At 55.3% G+C, this 10,885-nt stretch overlaps 1 protein-coding gene across 1 annotated transcript in view; it reads left to right on the top strand.

The window, feature by feature from the left end:
* The window catches only part of SLC1A5 (solute carrier family 1 member 5), a 29,269-nt gene extending 22,371 nt beyond the window's left edge, over window positions 1–6,898 (top strand). The window contains exons 6-8 of the mRNA XM_024219174.3: window positions 236–430; window positions 1,832–1,966; window positions 2,988–6,898. Coding sequence (XP_024074942.2) covers window positions 236–430; window positions 1,832–1,966; window positions 2,988–3,225 — 568 coding nt within the window. The 3' untranslated portion in view covers window positions 3,226–6,898. The remainder of the gene's footprint in view (window positions 1–235; window positions 431–1,831; window positions 1,967–2,987) is intronic.
* Window positions 6,899–10,885: the final 3,987 nt, after the last annotated feature.

Below are 10,885 nucleotides of genomic sequence, written 5' to 3' on the forward strand. Positions count from 1 at the left end.
CCTGGCTTTGGCTGCTGCACAGCAGAACATCTAGACCAAGGAGGTAACGAACTTGGTGGGAGCTGTTTCCCATTTGTAGCGTAGCCTATGGGTGCCCTTCTCCCACAGGGAAGGGGGCCTGTGGATCTATTAGGAAGTTCTGCATTGGCTGCCCACCCTTACGTACACACCCGGCTCAAGGCCTAGCTGGGCTGATGCATGAGTACTCAGCGTACGCGCGCTGATCTCTCCACAGCTCTGCCACGCTGCCGCTGATGATGAAGTGCGTTGAGGAAAACAACGGCGTCTCCAAGCACATCAGCCGCTTCATCCTGCCCATCGGGGCCACGGTCAACATGGACGGGGCTGCCCTCTTCCAGTGCGTGGCGGCCGTCTTCATCGCCCAGCTGAACAACATCCCGCTCAACTTCATCCAGGTCATCACCATCCTGTGAGTGGAGCAGCCCGCACCCTGCTCTGGCGCTAAAACACTGAGTCACAGAATCTGCCCCACCCCACTCCGAGAGCTGGGCTGGTTATTAGCCCTGGCTTACACAGGGGCGAGTGGGGTCCTGAGGCACAGGGAGGTGATGGGACTTGCCAAGCGGTGGCGGGGCTTGGACTAGAACCCAGGAGTCCTGTCTCCATACGAGACCATGCTTCTGTCCAGAGGCGAGAGTCCTTGACTCCCAGGTTCTTGATCTAACTGCTAGGCCCCGTTGTCTGGCCCCACCCGGCTGTTCCCCTTCCTCTTGTGGCTTTCTGCAGGAAACTGGGAATCTCCCTGCCTGCCTCACATAGGAAAAATGGAGTCATGAGCTTGCTGCCAAGACCAGGGGAGATTCACGTGACGCTGGCTCACAGCAGGAAGTTGCTTCTGTTTTATAACTGAGCACAGTGAATGAGTAGCTGAGCCCTGGCACTAACCAGTGCGAGTTACAAGGGTTAGCAGCCAAGAGGCTGAATGTCCTGCCTCTGCAGAACTCCCAGGTCTTGGAAATCCAGGGGTTTGAGGGGCCCAGCTCCGCCGCCTCTCCCCCTCCCCTCCCCCCGGCACCCCGTGCTCTTAAAAGGCGGCCTTCATGCCTGGGTTGTGTCTGCGTTTCCCCAGTGCAAACACTGCTGGGGCGATGTTTGGGATATAGTCGCTGTCTGAGCTAAGGCACAGACGAGCTGTTGTCGTAGGAGCTTTCACTTCACCCAGCCCCGAACCCCCCTCCAAGCGTGGGCACTGAGTCAGACTGGGATATGCCGTTGCCTCTGAGTGCGGGGCGTTCAGCCATGCTGATCCATCCAGTACAGATCACACAAGGTGACCAGAGGGTCAGTGATCAGAGTGTCCCGTGATTGTCCCGTGGCTCATTAGAGCCGGATTCTTCCTCCTTAGTCGAGAGATGCTGCCCACGCTCCTCCCCAGCAGTGGGTGGAAGGGGAAGAGCTCACTCTGCCCTTGGCTTTGCTGGCTGGCGTGGGGCCTGTCACTGGCTGGTTGTGCTGCTGGGAGGTCCCTTCTCTGAGCGGTGCTGACACACATCCGTTGGCCACGTACTCCTTAACTCAAGGATCAGGTGGTTAGGGCACTACCCAAGGACTTGGATACCTGGGTTCAAGTCTCAGCTCCACTACAGACTGTGGGACCTTGGGCAAGTCACTTGGCCCCTGCGTGCCTCAGTTTCCCCATCTGCACAATGGGAATAAGAGCCCTGCCCCGCCCCGCCCCACCGGGGGAGGGGGGTTGTGAGGTTAAGTGAGTTACATTGTGAAGTGCTTTGAGATCCACCAGTGAAAAGTGCTATGTAAGAGCACCCCTGCTGCACTGGTGACGTGTCTGATCTCTCTCTCTGCCCTGCAGTGTCACAGCTACAGCCTCCAGCGTGGGGGCAGCGGGGATCCCTGCCGGTGGCGTCCTCACCCTCGCCATCATCCTGGAAGCCGTTGGGCTGCCGACAAACGACATCTCCCTCATCCTGGCTGTGGACTGGCTTGTGTAAGGGCAGGACAGGGGGGCAAAGACACTCACATGGGCTGTACGGGGTAGAACAGACAGATCTGTCTGATGGGCTCGGCGGGTGCAGCTGCCTGGAATGGGCCGGCTGGCTGGGTCCGTGGGAATCCGCTTCCCGGGGGCCCCCTACATTTCTGCAGCCTCAGCAGAGCACGTTAAACCAGCTGAGAGCAGTCTCGCACGGGGAGAGCCCTGGGCAAAGTGACACAAGACTGCACTCCCCGTAGGCTGTCTCCGCTTGGACGGGGCTGTTCCTTTGGCCAGCCTGCAGCTCAGCTTCTGCAAGGCTGCGGTTGCTGCATTCGCCTGCCGCGCAGCCGCCCCTGCTTCCAAAGGGGAAGGGACGGTGCCACGTAGACAAGCCCCGCGGCACAGTGCAGTGCCGCTTTGCCAGTGGGCAGCTGAAGCAAGGGGGTGCGTGGGTTAGTCTCCCACGAGAGCAGCCTTTGGGGCAGATGCCTGTGAGGTTGCCCTTGCATGTAACCAGGCACGGGAGGGGAGTGGGTAGGTCAGGACGGGGAAGAGAGTCTCGATCGTGGGCATGATCAGTGCGAGGAGGCTGCTGCTGGCTCCTGTCCAAGGTGAGCTAGGGAACTAGCTGGCCTGGTTAGTGGTCTCGGTGCTACTTCCCCATGTCTGAACACTCTGGGCCTAGCAGCTAAAAAGCCTGATTGAGTGGGACCAGCTCGGAGCAAATCCCCGTCTCTGAATGGGACGTGCCCTGGGGCACAAGGGTGTATCCTGTGGGGTGCAGCATTCCTCCTGCTCTAGAAATCCTCTGGCGGCATCTGCCACGGTTGTGCCAAGTCAGCATCCAGCCCAACCAGAGGTCAAGAGCTGCGTGAAGGGCTCTGGGTTGCTGGGCAGGGGCTTTGTGGCAGCGCTGGGCTGCCGTCTCCCGGTGGCACTGAAGCCCCTGCCCCTGGTTCAGAGCTGGGGAGCAGTGTCTGACTCCCTGCTGTCGCCTGTCTGCTCACCCACCAATCCTCCTATGTTTGTTCAGGGACCGCACCTGCACCGTCCTCAACGTGGAAGGAGACGCCTTTGGAGCCGGCCTCCTGCAGGTGTACACAGAGAGGACAATGGGGAAGGCTGAAGCCGAGGAGCTGATGGAGATCAAGACTGAGGACTTGGGCCCCAGCAAGGTTCCGGGCGAGGAGGAAGGCTCCCCACTGATCAAGAGAGACGGGCCCGTCGCGCTGGCTGCCGTTGGCTCCTGCGAGAAGGAGTCTGTGATGTAATCAGTGCCTGGAGCGTGGTCCTGGTCGGAGACTTTTCCTTTTTTATGGTTCCTTTTTAAAGATGTGTCAATCAGGGCAGAAACGGCCACTTCTGGTTTTCTTAAACCTTGAACCTCCTGGGCCGAGGCAATCTCTGTGAGGGGGCTGATTAGCTCGAGACAATTCTGACAGCTCTCTAGAGTGACCCCCTGACACCCACCAATCTGACTCGTGTTGAGGGAGCTGGAATCTAGGCTGGGCTCCCAGCCCCACCTCTTATTCCTTTTCTATGTCAATCCCATTCTCCTGACGCTGGCTGCAGCCTGTGCTGGCTCAGGGGCCTCTTGAATCACTCCTTGCCTCTGACCTTCTGAGGTCTTCCCTCCCACCCCTGCCCTCTTCCTGTTAATTTTCTGGACCAAGCAAGCACCAGAACTGACCTCCTTGTGCTTTAAATGTGCTTAAGCATCTGGCGTTTCTTGAACGACCGGTAACGCCACTTTCCGTTGTGCGCTCAGCTGCTCGAGTGGAGGCCGGCTGGCTCGCGGGCCCCTCCTGACCTCTGACCTCTCCTTGCCTGAAAGACTTGATACTCTAGCTCCGCCAGAGCTCCGGCTGGGGGTCCCTGGAAGAGATCCCCCCGCATTCTCTCCATGTGGCTACAACTCGGTTGTGAAACAGCTTGTGCCTTTGTCTGTGTGGCTGTGGTCCAGTCCTGTCTGTCACGCCGGTCCCGGAGGAGCCGGTGCTGACGTTGGTGTGGAGTCATGTGTCTGTGTCCCACGGTCTCTTGGTGTCCCGAGAAACTGGTTGCTCCAGCCAGGCTGACGTAATTTATTTTGCTATTTAAACGATACAAGTGAGTTGGTCTCTCCAGACTAGAGGGGAGGGAGCCCTTAGACAGCACCAGTGGACTGGAGGCTGCACGTGGCATCTACCATGAAAAGGGGATGGGACAGATCCTGGACTGATGGGGAAGCCTGTACGTCAACACTCCAGCTAGGCATTGCCTTAATTATTTGACTCCAAGCCCTGCTTCTTGGGCTGGACACCCCAGCCAAGGGTTACAGCTCAGTGCTGATGTGTCAACCCTCTGGCTCTTCAGCATAACCTCGGACAGGCTGCGGTTCCTCTGGCCTCATTCACTCCTTAGCCTTGTAGACCCAAATCCTGCAGGGCTGTTCCGAGGCCAGCTGGAACCTGCTGCTCTCGCCTGTGCCACGACCAGCCGTGGGGGGCTCTGATCTGGGGCTGTTCTTGGGGGCGAATGGCTTGTTCTGTTCCGTTCCCCAGCAAGCCGTTCTGGGAGCTGTCAGGCCCTGGTAGCGCTTAAGTATTGACCTCAGCCACAGCCACAGTCCGGTGAGTTGGTCCGTTTGAATCTCTGCTGTATTTTCCCCAGAGACTTTGGGGTGAGGAATCACGAGAGGGGGATGGGTTTGCTCTTGGCATCACGGTCCGACCCCGTTTTAAACAGATGGGGGGCAGGCTGGGAGAAGATACCAGGCCCCTCGGTAGATCTGACAGGGGAGGGTGTTTGCAATACTGGCCGGATCTTGGATGTGATTGCCCGCTCTGCCGGCTCCATGTGCTGTTACTGACCCAGTGTCTCTGGCTGATTCCCCGCTAGGCCAGGGGATGAGCGTTTCTGTTACTCAAGCTGGTTCTTTAACGCTGGTTTTACTTGGGCTTTTGGAGGCCCTTCGTTTGCCCTCTCAGGACTCAGGCTGAGTTGAGGGTTCAGTGGGGGGTGTTGGGAGAACCGAGCCGCTCGCTGGTGAGAACAAGCCCCGGCTGATCCCCGTGTGAACTCCCTTTGCTGGGGCGGGAATATTTTTAATGCTGCTCTCGCTGCTGGGGACATTGGCACGAAACAGGCGCTTCAGGGCATTAAGTGGCTTTGTGCCAAGTGTTCCTCTGGCAGCCGTCTCCATGGCAACCAACCAGTGGCAGGCAGGATCATTACTCCAGGTGAGGGAAGAAACCGGAGCTGCGGGTGAGCCGGCTCTAGAGGCACAAGCGGTACTGCCGGTAGCGCGGCTGTCTTTGGGCTGTAGCATGGGCCTCTTGACCTCTGCCCTAGCTTCACGGTGACCTTCAGCCAGTCTCCTTCCCTCAGGGGAGGCAGATAACCTGGGTTTTAGCCCAGCCACCTACAACACCCTCTGGCCCAGTTTGCTCTAAGGTTGGGCCAGCTAGCACAGCTGGAGGTATCTGTTGCTAGTCCTCCAAGGCCTGCCCATAATTTCCCCCCGAAGGATAGACCCATTCTGCCGTTGCCTTGGAAATAATTCTAGGGCATCCCAGCTCCAAGAACCAGCGGCTATGCCCCCAGATCCAGGGTCGGATCCAGCCCGCAGTAACACAGGTAGGGCTTTGCAGGGGCATGCTCCCACCTGGGCTGGCCTGCGCCAGCTGCCTCTCACCAGCGTGACCTGGGCAGAGACTCCAGCCCCTTTGTTCCAGAAGGGGGTGAGAAAAGGCCCAATATGGGGGATAACTGAATCCTGGGGGTGGTGATTTGAGGGGCATCCCCCACTGGGGTCTGAGCCTTGCTTAGGCCCCATAGCTGCTACGGTGATATAGCACTCCTCAGGCTTGGGTCCCGCCCCGGTCAGTACTGACCCTGGATTTCAGTGGATCTTTGCCATCCCAGTCCCGGGGAGATGGAAGCACAATTTGAAGCAAGAGTAACGGTAGTGGCAGCTCCGTGATTCTCAGGCAGACTCTGCTGGGGGGACTGCAGGTCTCCTCATCACCTGTTGGGCTTGAAAGTTATCCCTGGAGACAAGAATTTCCATCTCCAGAAGGTACCTGCGTGTAGGAGCAGCGGAGTGTGGCTTACACTGGCCACAGATCAGTGCCTGTGGGTGCAGGAAGGTTGGGTACAGGTCTATCTGAATCTGCTTCAGCCTTTTGGAAGCATGAACAAATCCCTAGACCGGTCCTTGGGCTGAGATCTCCCCACTGTCCCTGAGACGGATGGGGACGGGGATGCAGGTGCACGTCCAAAGTACACAATGCCAAAGGAATTGCTGGTAGGAGCCCTGCAGGGGCAGTGCTGCTCTCAAGGGCGCTCGGCGCGGGTGGTGGCAGTGTCTGTCCTCAATGCTGCAATGACTGTAACTCTAAAATGTGTCTATAGTCTTGACTGTGTAAACAATAAAACAAGACTGTCCACGGGTGTGTTTGTGCTTTGTACGCTGTGACCCTCCTAGCGTGGCCTCAGAACAGGCAGGCTCTGCTGCTGTGGCTGGTCTGCGGGGCCCCAATAGGGCCTGTGCCAGGGCCCCCTTACTTTAGGCTGGCAGCGGAGGTGAGGGGGAGCAGTGAGCTAACCCTCAGATGATGGGCATCATAGGCAGTATGTGGGGGAGGGGAGGTCAATAAAGACAGAGTAAAGAACCAGGTCCTAGCACGCGGAAAAAGCAGGGAACGCTGGTTCATGCAGTCCCTGGGCTATTGGATATGGGACCAGCTGCCGATTGTGCCACGGCTGGGCTTCACTTCCCATCTGCGCTGAGTCAGGTTGGCCCAGCCATATGGTTCCCGCCTGCTTTCCTGCCCGAGGCTGCCTCCCCTGGAGCCAGCCCCTGAGCCTTCCCTCTCCCCCATCCTAGGGAAATCCAATGCTGCACAATCACCCAGTGCGAGCAAGTCTCCGAAAGCCGGCACCCGCCTTGGCTTGCAGCCTCCGGGGGCCTGGAATCTGCCTCCACTCACTTGCATGGGCTTTGGCACAGCAGAGCATGAGAATCATTAAACTGCTGGCTGCACCCTGGATGACTGCAGGTGAAAGTTGGCGAGCAGGTGACAGCAGGAGGGACGGCGCTGCCCTTGTGTACTGCTTAGAGATGAATAAAGATTGTTTTCTTTCTCCTTTTTTTTCCACACTACTGCTTCCATTTGACTGTTGTCCTTTAAATACCGGCCCGATCCAGTCTTGTTCTGTTGGGGTTGGAAGAGGAGCGCCTCTAGCCCAGGGCTCGGCAACCTTTCAGAAGGGGTGTGCCGAGTCTTCATTTATTCACTCTAATTTAACGTTTCATGTGCCAGTCATACATTTTAACGTTTTTAGAAGGTCTCTTTCTAGAAGTCTATAACATAGAACTAAACTATCGTATGTAAAGTAAATAAGGTTTTTAAAATGTTTAAGAAGCTTCATTTAAAATTAAATTAAAATGCAGAGCCCCCCGGACCAGTGGCCAGGACCCGGGCAGTGTGAGTGCCACTGAAAATCAGCTCGCGTGCCACAGGTGCCTATCCCTGCTCTAGGATGACTGCTGTGAACTAGGCCTTTTCCAACATGGTGTCCCTTCCCAGTGTCTGACTTACACCTCCTGGTTCTCCAGTTATCCACAGCATCATCTATGGTAGCCAAGACAGGACCTGACTTTCTACTGGTAACCTCCCAAGCTACCCTAAGTGCATAAGGAAGCATAGCCCAAGCTGTTCTTCCACTGTGGGCCAGATTTAAAGGATTGATCTAGACTCCCTTTATTGTTGTTAATCATATTTATTATAGGGGATGGCATTGTGCCAGGGGCTGTACAAGTGGTAGCAGTCTGCCCTTCCATGTGGACAATTGAATAAGACCGGACAGAGCCAGGCTGGGGCAAGGGTGGAGCGTGAACAAGGTGATGGCATCAAAGGGCAGGTTCGGGCCATGATTTTATTTGGGTGGGTTTAGGAAGGGAGGGGGGAGCAGAGAGGAAGAGGGTGGGAGGAAAGTCCAGTCTGCTGCAGAGTCCCCTGCTGCTCCCGGCTGGAGTCTCTAGCTCGTTCCTTTCTGCAGTTTTTCCCCAAAGCCTCATGGCAGGGGCTCTGAGAAGCACCAGTTCCCCCAGAGAGAAGGGGTAGGTCTCCCCTGTATGGTTCTGGGTCTATGGGCAGTGACCCAGCTACACTGGGCCAGTCGAAAGGGGGTCTGCAGAACAGCAGAAGGTTGTATGGGGCTCTGCAGCGGCTTAACTTGTAGGCGACTTAATTTGCCCATTGTCTTGCCCCACTGCTTCCTCCCCACACAGAGAGCTTGAGCCGGGCTTCCCTGTAACCCTGCCCCTGCTCAGGCCAGGGGGGCAGCCCCCAATGCTCAGACTGGATACGGATTTCCCATCTGTGTCCAGCAATGGCATGTGAAGAGGATGGGCGGTGCTGCCCTCTGCTGGCAGGAACTGGGCTACACTGCATGGGTTTGGCAGGCCCTGCGGTAAACAAGCCAGGCCCAGGTCTCCTGCGGAAGGGCTACACAGCTTGATTCTCGATGGTAATAGCTAGTCCTGGGATGAGGCTGCATTCACTGGAACCGAGCTCGTCCCTCGACTCCTGCTTTGGCCCCTCAGTGCAACTCCTCATCTTCCTCCTGATCAACCCTGCCTGTCTGTGCGGGAGGCATTCCCGCTTCTCTTTTTCTGTGGTGGATTGGCTTACTTCCTCTGCAACAGGCAGAGGACCCAGCTTCCCTTCCCCCCCAGCTGCACTACAGCTAGTGGACATATTTTTACTGTCGCTGGGACCTTCTGCCCTATTCTCCCTCCAGCAGCTCCCTGATGGCTATATGGATTTGTTTTTACCACTCTCACACTGTTTGGGAGACAATAGTCTTGTGACAGGATCCCTGGGGTGCAGCCTGGCACTGTGGGACCACTGTGCCACCTTAACTCTCCAGCCTGGGCTGTCTCTCACAATGTTTTGCTAGTGACAAGCAGCAAACCCCTCCGGGCGCTGTGATCACTCAGCACAACCGCATATGGAGCCCTCACCCGGAGAGATTGCATGAATGCTCCCAGAGCCACTCATGAATCACACAGAGAAAGGCACCAGCCAATCCCCCCAGCTCCCAGCGTTGTGCCTCAGGAATAGACCGTCTTGCACTGCTCAAGACAAACTGCAAGTTTATTCATTAGTTCGCCACTTGCCCACTTCATCAATGGAAAGGGGATATACACTGCATCTAGGAGTGCAACAAATCCAAGGGCTCATAGGCGAGAACTGATGATAGGGTGAAGGAAACATGCTAAAATGCAGGGGATCTGTGCAGATGTGGGCACTTGCAGGCACCTGACTCCCCTCAATTTCCTGCGAGTTAGGTACCTAAATACCTTTGAGGAACTGGGCCTAGCCATTTCTTCAAAAGCCACCAGTCCATGCCATGAGCCTCCATTTATTTATTATCAGAGGGGTAGCCGTGTTAGTCTGGATCTGGAAATCTATAAGGTGCCACAGGGCTCTGTTGCATTTATTTATTGTCATTCTAGATTTCTAACTAGGGCTCCATCATTACAACCTTGTGGATTTCTTTACAGCAAGGAATGGCGTGAGAGAACTGCCCTGGCGTGTCTCGGGGATGTTTTCTGACAGATCCCAGGGGCAGCTGTCAGTTGGGGAGAGTTTTAAACACCGCATTGCTGAGCCTGGGGGGTATCGTGGAGCTCCAAAGCGATATCTGATCGCAAAGATCAAACCAGTTCCCATTTGGGCCCAGATCCTCAACAGTTCAGATTCCCCAGGCCAGAAGGGACTATTGGGATCACCTCGCCTGACCTGCTGGATAGCACAGGCCAGAGAACTGCCCCAAAATAATTCCTAGAGTGGCGCTTTTAGAAAAAACATCCCGTCTGGATTTAAAAACTGTAGGTGACGGAGAATCCACCATGGCCCTTGATAAGCGTAATTACTCACTGTTAAAAATGTACGCTCTTTCCAGTCTGAATCCGTCTAGCTTCAGCTTCCAGCCCTTGAGTTGTGGTAGGCGTTTCCCTGCTAGATTGAAGGGCCCGTCATTAACTATTTGTTTCCCATGTAGGCTGAGATCAAGCCTCCCCCTAACCTTCTCTTTATGTAGCCTGTAGGTGTTTGCTAGGTAAGGCAGGAGTACAAGTTAAAGCAATAACGCAGTGAGACGGGCCTCCAAGACAATAGCTTAGCTAAACTAAGCAAGGCATATGGCCCCCAAAACGTTAGCATGAACAGCTAACCTTAGGAGGGACCCTGGCTCAGAAGATCTCGCAGGACAGAAAACTATGGTGACTAAACTGCTCTCAGGTAGTCACGAGATGCTAGTTTCTATCAGCTTGGGGGGATATTTTAAGTTAGGAACATCAGCAGATGGCTGACCACAAGGGTGCCGACGGTAACTAATTGACATATATGCTAATAAGCGTGAGGTAAACAGGCTAGTAGTCTATGGGAGAAGGGGCCCCCAATCACATTAGGAAATACAAACGAGGAAAAGGGGAGAAGCCCCTCCTGAACATTAGGCATAGTGGCATCTGTGTAACACCGTTTAAAAGTTGTATCCTGGCCTGAGTGCCTTGGGAGATGGAACTCCTGGGAGGTGCCAGGGTTACGACCACTGGTGATGGTGACGAGGAGGATAATAACTAACACTTCAGGTTGTTCAGCAAGGGATGGTGTGAGTATATAGATGCTCAAATGCACTTTTCTGTATTATCTCGATCTACCTTGCTGGCTTGGCATGTTGCAATTTTACCAGTTGTGTTAATAAAACGAGTGCGAGTATTGCAACCAAGCACACCCGGGTTCCCAACTGACCTTTCATTTTAATAATATTGGGCCTGAGCTGGAGACAAGAACCTACCAAACCTCAGAGTGTTAATGGGGAATTCTTAAGTAATAAATATAATTAATAAACAATCAATAGGTCAGGCAACAGTTAAGC

The sequence above is a fragment of the Terrapene carolina genome, unplaced genomic scaffold, assembly GCF_002925995.2.
Source record: "Terrapene carolina triunguis isolate 2854851 unplaced genomic scaffold, T_m_triunguis-2.0 Scaffold517, whole genome shotgun sequence".
NCBI classification, from domain to species: Eukaryota; Metazoa; Chordata; order Testudines; family Emydidae; genus Terrapene; species Terrapene triunguis.